At 41.5% G+C, this 22,248-nt stretch overlaps 1 protein-coding gene across 3 annotated transcripts in view; it reads right to left on the bottom strand.

Moving 5' to 3' along the window:
• The window catches only part of LOC126199357 (probable cytochrome P450 6a13), a 251,063-nt gene that overhangs the window by 39,868 nt on the left and 188,947 nt on the right, over window positions 1-22,248 (bottom strand). For all 3 annotated transcript variants that reach the window (XM_049936222.1, XM_049936220.1, XM_049936221.1), the window contains exon 3: window positions 22,017-22,205. In XM_049936222.1, coding sequence (XP_049792179.1) covers window positions 22,017-22,205 — 189 coding nt within the window. The remainder of the gene's footprint in view (window positions 1-22,016; window positions 22,206-22,248) is intronic.

Here is a 22,248-nt window from a genome sequence, read left to right as displayed (position 1 = left end):
TTGCGCAGTATGTATGTAGATGTAGATGTAGAAACAATACTGGGCCAAAGATTCAGCCTTGGGGAACCCCGTACGTGATTTCTTCCCATGTACATCGATTAAATTGGTTGAATTACCTTCTTTTGCTGAGATATGACATTATCTATTGGTTGGCTGTACCATCCATCCCGTAAAACTTCACTTTATCTAGGAGGCTACTCTGATTCAGAAAGTCAGTTGCCTTAAATAGGTCGCAGAAGATACCAGCCGGTGCTATTTTATTATTTAATACTTGTAAAATTTGGTGAGTGAACATGTAAACGACATTTTTAGTAGAGCAACTCTTCTGAAGTCCTAACTGTGATTTGCTGAGGATAACATTGTTGCTCAGGTGAGATACTATTCTAGAATACATCACTTTCTCAAAAAATTTGGAAACTGATGTCAGCAATGAAACAGTTGGGCAGTTACTGACATCTGTCCTATCGCCTTTCTTATGGAGGGGTCTGACAATGGCAAATTTAGTCTCTCTGGAAAAATGCCTCGAGTTAGTGATGCGTTGCATATTTCAGATTAGACAGGGCTTACTACTTGGGAACAAATCTCTAGTACTCTATGGGGTATAGCATCAAAACCAGATAAATCTTTAATTTTGAGAGAATGTATAACTTTTCTTAATTTCAGACAGAGCAGTTAGTGATGCATTCATGTGAGAGGTTTCATGAGAGTTGCATTTTCTGCAAACTACTGTGATTTGTCCCTAAACTTTCTTCTGTATCTAAGAAATGATTTTAAAATGTATTTGCTACCTGTGATTGATAATTTATAAACCTTCCATTCAGTTCAGTAGTGATGTTATCTTGTGCTGTGGCTGGTTTTCCTTTGTCCTATCGTTTCGCTATATTCCACATAGCCTTAAGTATGTTCTTGGAATTACTGATTTCTGACATGTGTATGTTTCTTGATTTTCTTAAAAAAATTAGTAATTTTGAGTAGCTTCTGTAGAGTGCAAATACTGCAGGTTCTGTACTTGTCGTTGCTAACAAATACATTTCCCTTTTCCTTTCGAAGGCTTTTTACATGGCTGTTTAATGGCCTATATGTTTAGATTGTGTGGAAAGCTATATTCAAGTACTGATATGAATTTATCATGAATAGATTAAATTTTATCTTTGATTCACTATAAATTTCATGTCAGGTCATCTCTTGTAGACTATTCTTAAAAACATTTGGCCTAAAGTGATTAATTATTCTAACTGATTTCCACTGAGGAGCAAACATACTGTAAGACACTATCTTATCTATCTTAACTAAGTGTGCATCCTGATCAGGGACTGCATTCGTTACTGGGTAAAAAGTTATTTTCTTGCTTTGAGCCTCACCAAAGAAAACATTAGCAGTTAAGATTTTTTGTCTTTATCCAGCTGTGTTGGAAAGTTAACTACTAAAATCAAATTGTAGGATCAAAATAAGATTTTCAGATCATTTTTCCTACCAGAATCCCTCAGAAAATCTACCTTGAAGTCACTACAGGCTATTAACTGATTGTTTTTGTCTGACAGATAGAGTAGTAATAAGGAATCCACATTCCTTATAAACAATTCATAAAATTCCATTGAGAATGTAGAGTAGTAATAAGGAGTCCACATTCCTTATAAACAATTCATAAAATTCCACTGGGAATGTATATACTGGGTGTCCCGCCTAACTCTGCCACCTCATATACGTAGACTGGAACTTAAATAGTAGCAAAACTGCTGTGGAGACACTATGCAATGGAATCTACTATTGTCGCTGATAGCACACGTTGTTGACATACCTCCGAGCAAATGGACTGGCCCGTCTCACGTCACTGGCGTACACACAATCGAGGGAAACACAATCACTTGTGGGCGAATGGTCTAACGTAACAGTGTCACTATTTTTTCGAAACAGGAACAACGGAGTTGGATCAAGAATGAATGTGCCAGAGGTCGTACAGCACGACAGTGTCATCAAGGTCTTAAAGAGGCTTGTGGCGAATCGGCATTACCGTACAGAACAGTGGCACGTTGGGTGAAAGCCTTCAACGAAGGTCGGAAATTTGTGGCAGACATGCATCGGGCAGGTCGTCCTAGCGTCTCTGAAGAAGAAGTGCATGCTGTTGCCGCTTTAGTGGACAGTAATCGACGCCATATGATTCGTGAGCTCGCCCACGAAACCGGATTAGCGCATACGACTGTGCTTCGCATCCTGAAACAACGCCTGGGCATGCGAAAAATTGCATCATGGGTTCCGCATGACTTGACGGAAATCCAGAAATGGATGCGTTGTGACGCTGCTCAGACGCACTTGGAGCGCTATGAGTGTGAAGGAGAGGCTTTCTTACGCCGTATCGTAACACTGGGTGAGACATGGGCCACATCGTACGAGCCAAAACTGAAAACGCCAGTCCAACGAATGGCGTCATTATGGGTCGCCGCGAAAGTCGAAAGTGCGTCAGAGTCTCAGTAGGGTGAAAGTTATGGTGATTCTCGTGTACGACTGCGATGGTGTTATCCTAACGCATTACGTTCCTCCACAAGAGACCGTCAATGCACAGTATTACTGTTCGTGTTTCGAGCATCACCTGCGAAGAGCTTTGCGAAAGAAGCGGCGACACTTTCTGTGCAACCCACCCATAATTTTACACGCCAATGCGCGGGCGTATACAGCGCAAGCTGTGGCCGCTCTGTTCGGTCGATGGGACTGGGAAGTACTGTACCATCCACCATTCTCCCCGGACTTAGGTCCTCGTGACTGTGGTTTGATTCCAAAGGTGAAGGAACCACTTCGTGGCATTCGCTTCAGAACTGTTCCAGACATTCGACAGGCAGTAGACCGTTCCATTCGCACCATCAACAGAACAGGCTCTGCTAAAGGTATACTGCGCCTTCCACATCGCTCTCAACGGGTTCTACACCACGCTGGTGACTACTTTGAAGGACAGTAACAGGTGCAAACATGTAACACTTCTGTATCGGTTGTGAATAAATAGTTGCTACTATTTAAGTTCCAACCCTTGTATTTCCGAAATGAAGCAAAATATGAAAAATGCTATTAGCCAGGGATGCACATATCTCAGGGGCTCACATAATTGTCAGAAATGCATAATAATAAAGGTCGACAAACACCACCTTAAACACAAACGTAGGTTTATTTAAAAGGAACATGTATGATGTTTCCACAAAAATGAAAACTAGTGGTAAAATTAGTGATGGAAAACTGGGTTTCACTGTCCTATAACTCACACACTCTGAAATGGCACTGGGGCAGCGGTTTCTGCCGCAATGCTCAGGATAAAGTTCAAAATGGTTCAAATGGCTCTGAGCACTATGGGACTTAACTTATCAGGTCATCAGTCCCCTAGAACTTAGAAATACTTAAACCTAACTAACCTAAGGACATCACACACATCCATGCCCGAGGCAGGATTCGAACCTGCGACCGTAGCGGTCGCGCGGTTCCAGACTGTAGCGCCTAGAACCGCTCGGCTACTCCGGCCGGCTCAAGATAAGGATTTGCTTTACTGTTCTGCAGCCTGCCATCAGGGCCTCACACAATGGACAGGAATGCATGATACAAGCATCACTCTCAATGCAAAGTTACGTTTATTTAAGTGGTACATGTAAGCTATAGGTACAATTTAGTGATAATGCATGGTTTCAGTGCCATAAACACAATAATTAATGGGATGTTGCCCACGGAAAGGTCGAATTTGCGCATGAAATCCAGCACAGAAAAGCACAAATAACTGGTAGCGTCACGTACGATGAATGTGAGTCACCTCGACAGATGTTCGAAGTGCCCACCATTTGCGCCAGTACACTTGTGGAGTCGGTGAGGAAGTGAGCGTTGTACAGAATATAGTGTTTCCGCAGATACTGCTGCGCACAGTGCTGTAATACGTTGTAGCATGTCCTATGGAGTCGTTGGTGGTTCGCGGTACACACACTCTTTTACTGCGCCCCAGAAAAAGAAGTCTGATGACGTCATGCTGGAGGTTCTCGCTGGCCAGCTCACAGTAGCTCCCTCTCTTGTCCACCTGTCTGGGAACATTACCTCCACAACTTCCCTTCAAACAAGTGCGAAGACTGCGGGGCATCCATCATGCTGGGACTACACTGACAGACTAGTATCTAGTCTCACACCTTCCATGAGAAGAAGTAGAGTGATTTGCAGAAATTATGCATGTCGTCGTATGGTTAATGTTCCCTGGTATCTACAATACCACACACTGGCATCCCGCTGTCGTTAATGAGCAACCGCGCTAAATTGTGTACGGACCAGTACTGTATGTTCAGCAGTTTCACATGGCCATGATTTGTGAACGAAGCATCATCGGCAAACAACGTATAACATAGGAAGTCAGGATGACCTTACAACCACTGAAGTGCACAACAACGGAATTCAGTGTGGGATTCAGAGTCATTTCCGTACAGTTATTCTTGAAGTGAAATATGGTACGCTGAAACGCACACCTACGCAAAATTCTCCACTTACTACTATGGCTTATTCCAGAACCGTGTGCAGTCTGTCGCACACTCAACTTAGGATTGTGCAGCCAGAGCATCAACTTCGATGTCAATGTTAGGTTCTCTGTTCGTACGTTGCCGCTTTCTGGGTACTCGTATGCCTGTTTCCGGAACTCATGCAATTGTTGGAGATGGTACGACGTGAAGTATGCCATCGATCTGAGTAGCGTTCAGTGTACCCTGCTACAGTTGTGTGACATTCGGCGTAAATTAACATCATATCTACCACGGTTATCTAGTTTTTCTTCATTACTGAAGATCGGCATGTCGACGAGACGGTCGCAAATGTCACAAGCCACACCAAAACAGGGAACGCACTCTCCGAAACGTACGTGAAATGCATCACAGTGTATTTCGTCGTTTGACCTGACAACAGTATAGCACTAATACAGGGCTTCACAACATACGTGCTCGCGGAGCAAGCTGTGAGCAGCAAGGCGCGAGCACGGAGCAGCGCGAGCACGCTACCCCCACTACCGGACCAGAGCGGAGAGTGCGGAGAGTCATGTGAGGCACACAACAGCTGCCGCCAGCCAATGTAAATCCGCGGCCACCTGCAGGGATATCACCACGAATTATTACTGTGACAAATGAAACAAATAAAGGAGAATGTACACGTGCCACGTAATTTTATTAGCTTAGTGTATGCCTCTACATTCGTATTAATTTGTGAACTGTTACACAATAAAAGGTGTCACTGAAGTGTGGGATTCTCGGTTATCTTGTACTTTTTGCCCTTTACAATTGCGTCTATGTTCGGAGCAATTGTTCTTGTGCATCGTAGGCGCAGCGTGCAGTTTAAATTTCCATCAGAAAATGCGTTTCTCAGGCGCGTCTTGTTACATTTGATTGCAGGGAACAGTTGTTCACAAACATACGTGGAACCGAACATTGATATTATTGTAGCTGCCAGTTTGTGCAAACGAGGAAATCTATGCTGAGGGAAGTGTCTGTAGAATTCCAAAATGTTTTTCTTGTTCAGAAATTTGTCTCTGTATTCTCTGTCACACTGCAAGTCAATAATTTCTAGTTGCAGCTCAGGACGAATCTCTTAAATATTCGCTGAATATGGAGAGGAGAACAGATCAAAATCACTGTCTAGTGCTGTCTTTACCTTGTAGTGAAATGTTCAAAGCATTCAGATGGCTAGTTAAATCTGCTAAGAACGCGAGATCACATTTCAATGAAGGCTCTTTCAATTCAGGAACACACATGTTATTTATTTCCATGAACATGTTTATCTCATCTAATAGGCAAAAAAATCGATTTAATAATTCGGCACGACTAAGCTAGCGGACCTCGCTGTAATAAGGCAGGCTACCATACTGGTTTTCTACATCCTCAAGAAAGCTTTTAAATTGTCTGTGTTGTAGCCCATGCTTCCTTATATAATTGGTTGTACGAACAACAACACTCATCACATTTTCTAGAGTGATACTCTTTGCACATAAGTTTTCCTGGTGGATCACACAGTGAACGCCCCCTATTTCATCCGGCACGGTCAGTTTTTGCATTTTCTCCTTCAACAGCGCAACGAAACCTGATTTTTTTTCCCTGTCATCGCTGGTGCACCGTCTGTAGTCACTGAAACTAAAGAATTCCACGACAATCCTATATTTTCAACACTTTCTTCAACACTACTTAAAATATCACCTCGAGTTGCAGTGTTCTTCATGGCTACTACATGGAGGAGCTCCTCCCTCACCTGAAGATCTCTATTAACACCTCTAATAAATATGGCAAGCTGTTTGTTCCAGTGATATCAACACTTTCGTCCAGAGCTAGAGAATACGCCATAAAATCTTTACAGATATTTGCAAGCTGGCTCTGGACGTCGTCTGCCATGTCCTGTATGCGACGCATAATGGTCATGTTAGATAATGGCACAATCAGAAACTGTTCAACTTGAGATGGACACAAATGTTCCGCTGCAGCTACCAAACATTCTTTTATTAAATCGCCATCAGTGAAGGGGCGCAGGGATTTTGCTAAAAGCAAAGCAATTTTGTAACTCACTCTGAGAGCTGCCTCAGTTGATTTTTCTTCGTCGTCCAGATCTTCTTCGGATAGCTTCCTTTTAAGTTTAATAACTTCCTGTGCACGATCTGGTCCATCACATTTTCCATTTCCGTAGTCTTTCGCGTGGTACGACATATAATGTCGCTGCAAATTAAATTTCCTAAAAGAATTCAGCGTTTTATGACATACTAAACATTTTGCAACGCCATCTTTTTCTGTAAATAGATACAATTCCTCCCAATGGGGGTTGAACTGCGAAAGCATGGTTGGGGTTACACAACGGCGACTTGACATGATTCTTAACCAGCGAAGTGACTGTTAGAGACGATCGTAGTACTTTAAACGTTACACAGTCGATGCGAATTCAATAGGCATGCTGCGGCCCTATTCAAACGTGCGCGCGCATTTCCCCTCCCTCCCCTCCTTCCCTACTCCGCGACCTTGCACCTGCTCGCGAGCACATGCCTGAGCAGCCGCGAGTACTCGCGCTCAAAACCGGCCAGTTGTTAAGCCATGCACTAGTAGATAGTGGTCCATTTACAGCAGGTTGAAGGACTGTGGAGGCAACTATAGAGCAATGAAACCATGTCTGCCATCACTAATTGTACCTCTAGTTTTCATTTATGTGGAAACAACATACATGCGCAATTTAAAAAACCTAACTTTGTGCTGAATGTGATTTTCGTTTACCTTTGTGCAGTATGCATTCCTGCCAGTTGTATGACCCCCTGACATAAGTGCATTCCTGTCCAATTACATTTTTCACATTCTTTTTCTTTTTGGAGACTATGAAGTGGCAGAATTTGGTAGGATATCCTGTGCAGATACAATTAAACGTGAACTATTTTTCAGTATTAATTGACAAGCACACAGTTCTGTCTGCTGATCACTACATAATCTATTGTCACCATGTTTCTGAACTTGTCTCCTTTCTTAATATATGTAAAAACTCCACCTTTTCTCATATTAGTTCTGCATGAGTAAGCTACTAGAGTGTAATCTTTTATATGTAACTTATCTATTCCTTTGCTTAAGTGGTGCTCAGATAGACTCAGTACGTCTATCTTTTTAGAGTTCTCTAAATTTCCCAGACAAACGAGAAGCCATTCTATCTTATCACTCTATCATTTAATATTTTGATCAAATAAGCTAACCTTACTTTTCTAGACATTCTTAAGCATTTGTGGGACCCTTTCGTCATTTCGATTTGTTTGAAAACATTGAGCCTAAGTCCTAACCCTAACCTAAAAAAAGTACATCTACATCTATGTGATTACTCTGCTATTCACAATAAAGTGCCTGTCAAGGGGGTTCAAGGAACCACCTTCAACCTGGCAAACACCTGTGATACCTCTGTGACACCAGTAACAACAGGGATGGTGTGATGGTGGCCCCCGACATATTTTCTGTAAAAAACAGCCAACCTTTCTTTCCCTCTCCTGTTCATCTGTAAGACGCACATAGTACTTTCTCATCTCCCAAATGTAGCAGCAGGCACTGTACATATATGTGATTTCATTTCAGTCACCAGCAACTTGCTCAAATCAGTGTTCACACAGCTCACAGCACTTTTAACACATGACTCGTCATGGAACTGTACAATCTCTGCAAATCTCACGTTTGCGTGTGTAGTTACTACTCCTGTTTCATCCAGGTCACCTCTAATGAAGTGATTTCTATCTTTAGACAGGCCGTTCCCCACTCCACCACTGCGATAATCTGATCCTCTTCGCCAAAATATTTGCACAGATTCCCTATGTACTCTGTCACCAAGCCAAGACTAGAACTTGGCTCCACAATACCTGTTGTAAGTAGGCTGTTTAGGTTTTTTTATTAGTAACGCCACCTCTGTATGAAAATCACTGGCTGTGCTGTGTGCAGTCTGTGGCTGCTTTGCATTGTTGTAATACTCGCCATTGTAGTGTTAGGCAGCTGGCTGTGAACAGCGCGTAGCGTTGCGCAGTTGGAGGTGAGCCGCCAGCGGTGGTGGATGTGGGGAGAGAGATGGCGGAGTTTTGAAATTTGTCATGAACTGCTACATATATTATGACTATTGGGGTAAATACATTGGTTGTTCTCTATCAAAATCTTTCATTTGCTAACTATGCCTATCAGTAGTTAGTGCCTTCAGTAGTTTGAATCTTTTATTTAGTTGGCAGTAGTGGCGCTCGCTGTATTGCAGTAGCTTGAGTAGCGAAGATTTTTGTGAGGTAAGTGATTTGTGAAAGGTATAGTTTAATGTTAGTCAGGGCCCATTCTTTGTAGGGATTTTTTTGAAAGTCAGATTGCGTTGCGCTAAAAATATTGTGTGTCAGTTTAAGCACAGTCTTGTATAATTGTTCATAGGGGACGTTTCATATGGCGACCCTGCCAGGATACCTCACTGGAATCTTCTGATTTTTTCTTGTAGTTTGTGTAATTAGTGTAGCTTTTGTTTATTGCTAGCACGTAATTGTAGAGAAAATCTCCTTTTTAGTTGCAGTCTTTCATTGTTGTACAGTAAAACAGTTGTGGCATGCATGTAGATTTGCACCAAGTATTTCGCAGCTGCAATTAACTAGATATTATTTTCAGAGTTATGTTAATGTGTTCTCTTATTTTTGCTCTTCAAATTGTATTTTTCTGTGTTGTCGTGTGAAATACTGTGACAATAATGGCGTGTGAAAAACGTAATACTAGGCTCCAAAGTAAACTGAGAAATGACAGTGAAAACGAAAGCAGTGTGTTAGCGCCACCGAGTAATGAATTAACTGATGTTCAAAGTAGTAATTTGGTAATTGTGCATAGGGAAATGGAGCGGGCGGCAAACAATGGCATGGACAGTGAAACAATTAGTGAAGAGGGAAGCATTATCGATCGATCGGTCGGCAACAGCTCGCCTCAGGAATCAGGAATGACAGGACACGATTTTGCAAATATTGTAGACTCAGGTTTTGGGTTCTCACCGTTTTCTCAAATGAGTCAAGACACATTTTCCACGTGTCAAAATGTGAATGTTACCGGTGCAAATTCACTGCCGCAAAGCACTGAGGAACATGTTTCAGACACCAGTGCATTGTTATTACAATTAATGCAACAAATGGGACAAAAGCTTGAAAAATTAGACACAATGGAACAAAATCAGAGACAAACACAGCAAAAGCTTCAAAAATTAGACACAATGGAACAAAATCTTAAAAAGTTAGACACAATGGAACAACACCAGAGACAAACACAGCAACAGTTAGACGCAATGGAACAAAATCTTCAAAAGTTAGACACCACGCTTGAACAAACACGTGAAGATTTAACTACTGAGCTACATAACATTGAATCGAAATGTCAAAAGGTCTGTAGTGACGTAAAAGCACAAATTTGTGAGCATTTTCAGCCTATTTGTTCGCGGCATGAAAATGCATTACAGAATCACGAAGCAGCCATAAAAGAACTGCAAATTATTGTTCATGAAAATCATGAGACCTTGCAAGTTAAATTTGACTCAGTTGCATCTACCGATTCGGTTACACAACTTGCAAAAACTCAGGAAAACTTAAAGGACACAGTAGATACTCTGAAACTTGGTTCAGAAAAACACACTGAGGAAATAAGTTTACTATCAGATAAAGTAGCCGAACTTTCAGATCAGTTCACTAACTTATCTACAAAGGTAGATGATGATCGGAATGACACAACACCTGTAGCCTTCACTGACACTGAAGAGTATGAAGAAATTAGAAAATTCAAACAAAATCAAAATCAAATCAATACACAGTACAAAAGTGAAATCCGCGAAGTACAAGATCAGCTGACACAGGTAATACAAGAATTACGTATTTCAGAGGACACTCGCGCCCCATTACGGGAAGAGGGACATAGAAATACGGAACAACCACAAAATAATAACACAGGACACTTCGGAAATTATGAAAGAAATTGGCAAGGCACACCGAATTTTGAGATGGAACCGCCGACACGACGTAACAATGACCGATGTGCTACTCGCCGACACGATGATTTTGACTATAAGCTGTTCATTACTACACGTAAATTCAAAACGTTTAAGAATTCTGCCAACGACATTCATCCACAAGCGTGGCTCCATCAATTCTCTCATTGTTTTCCTCCCAACTGGTCGTTAGAACACAGATTAGAATTTATGTGTGGCTATTTAGAGAATGAACCAGCTGTAAGAATGCAATCGGTCATTCACGATTGTCACAGTGAAGGAGAATTTTATCATGCCTTCCTCTCAGCATATTGGTCTCAAGCTACACAAGACCGAGTAAAACATAGCATCATAATGATGAAACATTTCGAACAATCTGAATTTTCCAGTCTTGTGAAATATTTTGAAGACATGTTGCACAAGAATCAGTACCTGTCAAACCCATACAGCCCCTCAGAACTCATCCGCATTTGCTTAATCAAATTACCTGAACATTTACGACATATTATTTTAGCAGGACGTTGCAAAGACGACTTGAGGCTTTTCAGGGACTCTTACAAGAATTAGAAATTGACACTGACAATCGCGGAACGCGAAAACATGAAAACAACAATTACAGGTCACATCCGCCACATTTCCGTGATGACAGAAATAATAAATGGACATGACAAGGCTATTCTTACAACGCAAAGCGTGAACAAAACAGACACCACCCATATGACAACCACTGGCAGAGTAACAATAGTTACAGAGAAAGATCGCATTTCCGTAGTAACGAATATGACGGAGATTACCATAGAAACAGACAATATGGGAACCAAAACAATTATTATCAAGGGAGACAGAATAACTTCCGACGCAACAGTTCGGCGCACAGTTACGATTCCGGGAGAAATTCTCCACCACGTGACGGACAAGGAAGAAACTACGGAACCTACCGACATGACGACAGACGATATATTCGTAACGACAGACCTGAATTGCATCAGAACTGGCGGGATTTAAACAGGGCAGGGCCTTCTCGTCAAAATGAATTTGTAGAAGTTAGGTCTCCTAATCCCAATAACGACGCACGCCAACAAAGAGACAGACAATGACTCACAACGCAGGCAGCCGCTTGCGCCGGCTGGCTCAGAGAAAAATAACATAGACGCTAACCTTGAGAAAAATTCCAGTATTCTTTACCGACGTATACCACATGATAATTGCGTTGAAGTTGAAACTCTGCGTACTAGGAAGAGTAAAGGTTTACACCACATTTCACATGTAAAACCGTTTATTGAAAAATAATCTGCTTTTTAACTTTGTCTTTGCCATATAACTTTTCACTTTACATTACTAGTATGCTTTGTAAGACTTAAGAAACTGTTAACATGCAACAATGTTTGAAGTTAAATATCCAGTCAAGAACCAAGAGAACTTATTTAAACAGAAATTACGAATGCATTGTTATTGTGAACAAACGACACAGTGTTATTGTGTGTGTGCATTCTTGCTTGTTTGTTGCACGATTACGTAACGACTATAAGGCTCACATACTTAGAACATATACAGGCACTGCTAATGAGATTTTCATGCAACATTTTGGTTTACTTGAAAAGACATTCTTTATTTAAAGTACTTTCTGTGAGATACCAGACGACACAGTGGTTAGTTTATGTGACAACTACACGGTTTTATCACGACGCTACTAATGAGTGACAATTTACAATGTTGCTTTTGCGGTGTATCTGTTTTATATCTGCACAGTTTTTCTGAATTCTTCTGGAAAGTAAAACATATTTTAGTAGTAACTTTTGTGGTATAGCTACAAGGAGACAGCTTTTCTGTAGCACAACAATACGTTACACCACAGTACTTTCTTCATCACAACAATAAGCGTAATAACTACGATATCTATACACAATGCATTTCACTTTTGTTTATCATGAGGTAAGTACATTGACTTCTGCAGAACTTAGCTTTTGGAGGACGATAACTACGAGACTTCCACAGAGATTATCTTACAACATGACACACAGTTTAGCGCTACAGTACACGTATTTGAGTGATTAATTTCGCACTTAAAACATTTATTTTTTTAAGATATTTGAAGTGCAATGATACAAGGGTTTTCCGTGATACATTTCATTCCATTGCTGTAATCTGTAACACCTGAGGGTATAATTACATTAATCCTCAGGGGGGTACACGCTTACTTTGTGTACCATGTGTGTGGCAAGCACAAGGAGCCCTAGCTAATATGGTATTTGCTTACACAACTTTACACATCGGTACCATATTTCTCTAACACATAATTACACAGCTATCTGATCACTTAACTGAGAGAGACAAACATTTTTTTTATTACGTCAGTGACAGATGTTTACGCAATTACGCAATTGGATAACTTCACACTTATGAAACTGTATTTTGTATGTAGTTTGTGAACTGTTCATATTTTTTTGGACCCATTGTGATATTATGAGAACTTTGAATCATGTATTTGGTATGGGATCATGATTTTTAAAGTACGTTTGAGGTAGATGACACTTTTGAAATGAGCAGAGAATTTTTTTTAGGTTTTGAAATTAGAAAGCTACGACGATTTTGAGATTTGACTGAGGTGTTTTGATGTTATTTTTACGACGACGATGTGTATTATGCTGTTGAGGTATGTTTATGATCAATAAGCTGATGTTATATGAAGAATTTGATTATGCTATGTATTTCTTATGATGAAATATTGAAGAAGTGTCGACGAATTTTGATATGTGTAGCAAGGTAAGGAATAATGAGTAGTGGTTAGGCACTCTGATTTGTGGAAAAGGATGTTGGAAACCAAGAATCTTACTTTAAGAGTTATGATATGTGTGTAAATGCACGAATGTATCACAATGCCGACGAAAACCTTTTGGACACTGTTATATCAATAGGAGTTTGTTTCTACAGATTTGTAACCCAAATTCTTGACCTGTGAAATATTTTTATATGAGACTGTCACTGTAGCGGTAAGAAAGCTAAGTGACCTTGATGTAATGCGTTGTGGCGCCCAGTTGGGCCAGCCGCCCGGAGAAAAAGCCATTAGGTGTAGAAACAAAGAGGCCATTAACCTCGCTTCTGACATTCCTTTGTAGAAAGCATCGCAAAAACGACACGGTCGAACTTGAAAACATATGATTACACTGTGGAGCTCTTAATTTATGATATTTACAGAAATGCCTAATGAAATGACGAGAAATATTTTTACATCTGCACACCTGATTATGACAAGCGTCTTTCTACGAGAGTTGAGAGAATTTCTACTAACTTATGAAATGTCACATGACTATTGAATGATATTTTTATGCTTTGGTTTGCGTAATTGCTTATTTCATTTGATATCTGGTTTCCAGCTGTCTTGCAGCATTGGTTTCATAAAATAAAATTAAATGCATTTGCTAATGTGAACACTTTCTGTCTACAGATCTATTAAATAATTACTTTATGATCCACATTCTTCGAAAAAGGAGCTCTTGTAATGGAAAGAACAATAAGAAGGGACTAATAACAGTAACTGCATATATAATTTTCTTTTCAGGTACTTGGTAATTTTTATGGTAGAGTAAGTTGTGGTGCACCATTTTAATTACTTAGACATTAAGATGTGAATATACATTTCCCTTGTCTGCATTGTTGTCTTTACTGTAATACTTTTCTGCTTGAGCTTTGTCATGTTTAGATATAATTTATTGCTTTTGCTTCTGCTGTTTGCCATGCATAGTGCTACCAAATTTCACTTTGTATTATTCTTTTAAGCCAGTTTTACTACTGATTTATTTTTCTTGTTTGCTGCTCATTGCCTTATATTAGTTGTAATTTATGCTGCTTGCTTTGCCTTTTGTATTTTTTATCATTGCTGTTTGTGTTAATTGTTTTGTGCTGCTGCATTGCCTCGTCCTTTAGTTTAGCATCTGAGCTCAGTAGATTTAAGTTAGCTTAAGAGGGGGTAGACTATATAAGAACCTAACTATGGAGAATAGGGAAAGCATGCTTTGAAAGTTATATGAAAACGATTTGGGCCTAAATGAGTATTGTACAATGAGCCATATTTATTTTGAAAGAAATATGGTTAGAATACAGAAAAGAGGTACAGATGGGACTTTTTGGGAATAATGATGAACGAAGGGAGATCTCCAAGAACAAAAAAGGTTTTTGTTCGCAAAATACTGCAGTACCAAAAGTTACACTGAAAACGAACCCTGTCCTTTCCATTGTGTTATCCCCCTATGTGTTTGTGTACCCTTGTGTATTTGTTTTCTTCCTGTCTCTGTGTACTGTTTCATAGAACTTTTTTCTCTTCTAATACTAAGTTACGATGAGGAATACTGTTATCCTCAAATATAATTTGCATTAATAATATGTTATTTACTTTGTAAAGATGTTTAGACATTATTTATCTGTTCTGTTTTGTTGCTCATGTGTGAAGTTGATGTTTCAAAAGTTAGTCTGATCTTTTATGTAGGTACTTATAATTCCTGTCACACTGATGTATATGTCTATTTCTATTCTTTCGTAAAGCCTGTTTTACTACAAATGTTATCTGTATTGTTATCTTATTTAATGATGTATTTTGTACCTTTGTAATTGTATTCTCATGTTGTAAATTTATAATTGTATAGACACCAGTTCTTTAAATTAAGTATCATTTCACTGCACACGTTTTTATTGGTCATAGTATATGGACAATATGTGAGAAGTAGGGACTGTTAGTGTTTACACGTGTGTTAATAATTCAGCAAGGGACTGGATAACAGCATTGCTGGTTCTAAGGACAATTAAAAAAACTTTGTGAGTGCACAAGTGGTGGTTTATGGACTTGCTATATTGTCCGCAAGACTCTTCGATGGTGATTGTGCACCTGCACATTTGCAACAGATGGCTGCTGGCCGTCTCTACAAGGACTACAGTGGGTCTACACCTTTGCTGACTCACCAATACCATTATTTCTAAAGGACTACAGTGGGTCTGCGTCTTTGCTGACTCACCAGTACCATTATTTCTACAAGGACTACAGTGGGTCTACACCTTTGCTGACTCACCAGTACCATTATTTCTACCAGGACTGCAGTGGGTCTGCACCTCTGGTGGCCCACCAATACCACAATTTCTACAAGGACTGCAGTGGGTCTGCACCTCTGGTGGCCCACCAATACCACAATCTCTACACCAGGACTACAGTGGGTCTGCACCTGTGGTGGCCCACCAATGCCGTAATCTCTACACCAGGACTACAGTGGGTCTGCACCTCTGGTGGTCCACCAATGCCGAAATCTTTACCAGGACTACAGTGGGTCTGCTCTGTGATGACCTACCTACCAATACTCTTCAAAACTTCGACTGACTCTGCTGTGGGTTTGCTCTGTTGTGGCCCATTACCTGTCAGCATGTCAAGAGCCAGCACTGTCTTTCCGTTGGAAGGACAACACTACTTCTTCAAGACTGCATGGAAATCCACTACTTCTGTGTGCAATTTCTTTTACTAATGAGACTTTGTGAAAAAAAACTGTAATTACTATTATGATGAATGATCAGAACTATCTTTATGGCCTGTGAGAAAATTTTAGCTTTTGACCAACATTGTATCAATAAGTGTGTGCATTTGATTTCTTTGTTATTGTAATTACGATTATGAAAAATTTTAACAAATATGTATTGCCCAGTGCCCAAAACAATTTGTAAAAATTTTTATGGGGAGCATGGGGGCTATGTAAGTAGGCTGTTTAGGTTTTTTTATTGGTAACGCCACCTCTGTATGAAAATCACTGGCTGTGCTGTGTGCAGTCTGTGGCTGCTTTGCATTGTTGTAATACTCGCCATTGTAGTGTTAGGCAGCTGGCTGTGAACAGCGCGTAGCGTTGCGCAGTAGGAGGAGAGCCGCCAGCAGTGGTGGATGTGGGGAGAGAGATGGTGGAGTTTTGAAATTTGTCATGAACTGCTACATATATTATGACTATTGAGGTAAATACATTGGTTGTTCTCTATCAAAATCTTTCATTTGCTAACTATGCCTATCAGTAGTTAGTGCCTTCAGTAGTTTGAATCTTTTATTTAGCTGGCAGTAGTGGCGCTCGCTGTATTGCAGTAGCTTGAGTAGCGAAGATTTTTGTGAGGTAAGTGATTTGTGAAAGGTATAGTTTAATGTTAGTCAGGGCCCATTCTTTGTAGGGATTTTTTTGAAAGTCAGATTGCGTTGCGCTAAAAATATTGTGTGTCAGTTTAAGCACAGTCTTGTATAATTGTTTCAGGGGACGTTTCACTGTGACCTGTTAACCTTTCCCTAATTTATCCTGTATCATCTGGCCTATCCCCCTCCTTATTTACGTTTATGCTCAGAAAGAAATTGAACACGTTCAACGAGTAGAGATAGTATGTTCATATCCACAGGATATGTACATTACTATGTTCTGCAGAAATGATTAGCATTTCAGTCACCTCGGTTCAGCATGTGTCCTGTTGCCTAGTAGCCAAAGGGTACGCCAAGGGCTCGGATGACTTGGTTTATGCATGGTGGCATCGACGCGTATAAGGCGCAAAGGCGTCCTGTGGTATAGCCATCCATGCTGCATACACCTGGTTCCAAAGTCCATCTGTGATGATTGGCATTGGCTCACAGCAGTGCACCTCTCGTTTCACCATATCCCACACATTTTCGATAGGCGACGAGTCTGGTGATCTGGCGCCCCAGGGCAAAAACTGTCGTCCTGTGATACCAAGAAGACAACAAGTAGTCGTGCATTACTTTGCTGGAAAATGGCATATGGGGTGTTGTGCAGAAAGGTGTGGCTACGGGTCGCAGGATGTTATTCAAGTCGCTCACATTGGGCTAAGTGCCCTGGATACGCACCATAAGGCCTTCAGCTGGCGCTATACTTCTTGTGTGAATGCAGTCACTGACTGCGCTCCCCCTGTCTGAGGCGAACCAAAATGCGCCATCATTTCCAAACAAACAGAACCTGTCTGTATTCATCCGAAAACACTATCTGATGCCTTTCCTGTCCGCCGTGATATTGTTCCACCCACCATTGCCGTCTAGCATGTTTCTGCACATTCGTCAAGGGTAGGCAGAGAAGTAAACGACGTGCACGCAGCCCACGCCGTAATAAACGGCGACGGGCTGTCACTCCTGATAGTGTATCATGCGTTATACTGCTCCACTGTTGCACCAGAGCCGAGGAGGACGCAGATCTATCCTGGAATGCCATTCGTATGAGGCGTTGATCTTCTCGTGGGATGGTCTGGTTGGTGTGACCTGACCCACCTCGTCTTGTTCTATGGCCTTCCGTGAACCATTCGGCACTCACTCGTTGCACTCCCGAAACATCTCTTCCCACAAGAGCAGCAATTTCGCGGATGGAAGCATCACATTCTCTCGTGCCAATAATGTGCCCGCTTTCTCTCCCTTCAACCTATGTAGTCCAGATTTCGCATGTTTTAATACAGCCTGAAGGGCACAAATCTTTGTCTTCTGTTTAGCGATTATCTTGTCTTTTTTGCAGAGCTTACAGTTCAGTGCGAAAGCCTGACTGAATTTCCCATTCCATTCCCCACTACGATCACCCAAGTGAAATCCGAACCCGCACTCTATATATACCGCACCCTCTTTGACTATCCTATGGCAAAATCCAACCCAGTCATGCACTTCAACACAAATTACACCCTTAAAATGAAATCACTAAACACACTTAACAATACACAAATTATTCTCATTTGCGATCTGCAGGTTAGCGCTACAGTGGTATGACATAACGTAAAAAGTTAATTATTTCCCTTAACAAAAAGAACCCAGCGCTCACTTAACTGCAACATCTGTTAACTAACTTATCCACAATTGAATTAACTTTTAATCTAACTTCAATGTAAGCAAACGGTATGGAAACAACGGCTAGTGCAAAATATTCTAAATTAAACAACTTAAGATTTATGCTACTTTCCAGAAATATGAACTCAATAATAAATGGGCATTATCTCCTTAAATTGCTGGAACGAAAAACAGAACAACTGAACGGGATTCTCTAAGTTCACTGGGTCAAAACTTGAACAAAAATACTACTGTAACCCGACTTTGCGAATTTCTTGCATTTTCTGGAATAATATGTAAAGAAAAGTGAGTAGTAACCTTAAAAACACTCTAACACACTATGTAATGAGTAATTTGTTGTAATCTACCTTTAGAGAGAGATGGTCTTTGTAGTCTGGTCCCTTCAACCCCCACAAACCAACCAACCTAATCTACCTTTAATTACAATCTACTTAACTTAAAAGCACAAAAATCTGTACCTCTAGCCTGATGCGGTGCTGCCAATCATAAATATGAAACGTCAGTTATAACCTTTTGTTAAGTTGCTCACTGCCTAGGTTGTTAACCAATGAGTGCTGTTAAATCTTCGTAATGGATTACAAGCAAACTGACCATCGTGAGTACGCTTAAAAATGATACAAAAGTATGCCGCCCTGCATCGTCCCCCTCGGATTCGGCAACACTTTAGACAGCAAGGTGTTGACACATGCGAATAGAAGGCTAGACCTCAGACGTTCATGTGAGGTGTAAGTTGGGCTAACTATGTCACACTGGCACCAAACTTTACCGCAATTTTGCCCAACGCCCCCGTGGACACGTCACGAGATGAGAAAGCCGTCATACCTCGCTGACCCACATCTCACCCCTCCTCTTGACACATCTTCGATTGAGATCAGAACAGCAACGCCCAGTGTTGAAATCACGCGGTATTCTTACTGGTGGCTGAAGAAAACATTTCAGACACACCGCAGCTCAGAATCAACCACATAAGGCCTCACACCTTAGGCCGTTCTTTTACACACATTTTGCATTCAGCATGAAGACTTACAGTGCGATGTGCAACAGACTGATATTCTTGACAGGCTTTGGGACTGCTGATACCCCCTGACCATTCAACCCCTCCCTAAGGACGTTGTGGCGATGCAACCTCATTGAACATGATCTGATCGCTTTGGACTGTAATGCGACCACAATGTATGCTCTGGTATACAGGGTGGAACCATTCGAAGAAATCTGAACATGATCCAAAGTAGCGAAGGGTGATTATGCTTCTTCAGCACTCCTGTTTCCCGACCATCTGCGGAGTGATCTGTTGAGCACTTTAAAAATATACCTGCACAGAGAGAATCCTTGAACGATTCCTCTCGTATTTTTAGTAAGTAGCTGGAATACGGACCATGTCCCGACAGATATTGTATAACTCCCTTGTATAGAAAAGGTATGCTACTCACGACCTTTCTTTTATCTTAGGAAGCAACAGGTAAGAACAGCCATCTCCTTGACAACCTTTAGCAGTGTGGCACTGCCCTGCTGTTCTAGCGTCTGATTGCGGGCGTTTGGAATCTACACACTTTGGTTTGTTTTCGAGGTGATTCCGTCTATTTTAGTTATACAAAAATAGTTGCCTGTTGCATTGTCTGTTGGTTTCACCCAATTACTGGAAAAGCAGAGGACATATGACATGATCCTTTTTGAAACTTCCTGGCAGATTAAAACTGTGTGCCCGACCGAGACTCGAACTCGGGACCTTTGCCTTTCGCGGGCAAGTGCTCTACCAACTGAGCTACCGAAGCACGACTCACGCCCGGTACTCACAGCTTTACTTCTGCCAGTATCTCGTCTCCTACCTTCCAAACTTTACAGAAGCTCTCCTGCGAACCATGCAGAACTAGCACTCCTGAAAGAAAGGATATAGCGGAGACATGGCATAGCCACAGCCTGGGGGATGTTTCCAGAATGAGATTTTCACTCTGCATCGGAGTGTGCGCTGATATGAAACTTCCTGGCAGATTAAAACTGTGTGCCCGACCGAGACTCGAACTCAGGACCTCTGCCTTTCGCGGGCAAGTGCTCTACCAACTGAGCTACCGAAGCACGACTCACGCCCGGTACTCACAGCTTTACTTCTGCCAGTATCTCGTCTCCTACCTTCCAAACTTTACAGAAGCTCTCCTGCGAACCTTGCAGAACTAGCACTCCTTTTTCCCAGCCTGTCAGGAGAGTAGTACAGCATGATGTAGACAAGCCATATATAACAAAACTATTCTGATGCCTCATAAATCTCGTAGGCCTTCTATCTCTATCTACGATAGTACAGTGCCTGTGCTATTCAGAAATACGATGCAAAATTCCTTTGGACACTAACAGATGTCCAAACAAACAGGCACTGTGGCGGCTATGGCCGTTATCAAACACATTAAATGTATTCGCAATTGCGAATGTAGACAACCGTTAGCTGTAGAATGGAATGACGACAGTGAAACTTTGTGTCAGATCGGTGCTCGTGCCTGGATTTGCCGCTTATCGCGAGCGGTCGCCTGGCCATTTGGCATTTGGCTACCCGTGCACAACTCATGGGCAGACCCGAACTTCTATAAGTCGTCAACCATACGTCTACGATCTGTACTTGTACGTCCATTATGTATATTCCCGTACAGGTGAGACAGTTCATTTGAAGCCGGCCGAAGTAGCCGAGCGGTTCTAGGCGCTACAGTCTGGAACCGCGCAACCGCTACGGTCGCAGGTTCGAATCCTGCCTCGGGCATGGATGTGTGTGATGTCCTTAGGTTAGTTAGGTTTAAGTAGTTCCAAGTTGTAGGGGACTGATGACCTTAGCAGTTAAGTCCCATAGTGCTCAGAGCCATTTCAACCATTTTTTATTTGAAAGTCGCTTGCCCGGTGTATGTAAAATGTCTGACCGTTACGGGAATGTACGTAATGCATGCACAAGTGCAGGTTATAGGCGCATGCTTGACGACATATGGATGTTTGTGTACGACCGTGAGCCGTGAACGGATAGCTAATGCTAAGACGATTGCTCGTGATAATCGGGAAATCCGGGTTCGAGTCCCGGTCCGGGACGAATTTTTCCACTGTTGTCTTTCCATTCTACATCTGATGGTTGTCCATTTTCGCAACTGCGAATAAGTTTAATGTATTCTACCGCTAACGGCCTGGTGTTTGAAAAAATGGTTCAAATGGCTCTGAGTACTATGCGACTTAACTTCTGAGCTTATCAGTCCCCTAGAACTTAGAACTACTTAAACCTAACTAACCTAAGGACATCACACACATCCATGCCCAAGGCTGGATTCGAACCTGCGACCGTAGCGGTCGCTCGGTTCCAGACTGTGCCGCCTAGAACCGCACGGCCACTCCGGCCGGCACCTGGTGCTAACTAGCTATTTTAAACAGGATCGAATTTTGATGAATATTAAATTTACAATATATTTCATTAAAGAAAATATTTGAACATGAACTACTTGCACTATTGTCATCAGCTGTCTGTAAAATATACTCTGAATAATAGAGTACCAAAAAATACAGCTTCAATAACAAAGTGGAGTTTCCGTATATTCACAGTACATAGATCACGAATGAAATAGAGAGGCCGAAAGAAGAAGAAAACTAATTATTTAGGGAGTGATGCTATAGCAAGTGAGAGGCTGCGTCACTTCACTAGATTTCACACGGTTGCTTGACAATACAAAGTTGTACTTACGGTTCACCTCTCATAAAGAAAGGGTTCCTCGCCAGAATTGGGTCGAGCTCCTCGTTGATATAGAGGTTGTTGTCGTGGAATGCGGCAAAGTCTCGGATCATCACGGCGCGTGCCAGCTCTGGATCCCTCACCAGCAGCACCGGCTGACGTACCCGGTAGAAGCCGCAGAAGGGCTGGCCGTCCATCTGCCTGTACAGTCACAACATATAGCGCTCGACACTGTACCCACTAA

This window comes from Schistocerca nitens, chromosome 8, assembly GCF_023898315.1.
Source record: "Schistocerca nitens isolate TAMUIC-IGC-003100 chromosome 8, iqSchNite1.1, whole genome shotgun sequence".
Lineage (NCBI taxonomy): Eukaryota > Metazoa > Arthropoda > Insecta > Orthoptera > Acrididae > Schistocerca > Schistocerca nitens.
This window is presented reverse-complemented; position numbering and strand designations above follow the sequence as displayed.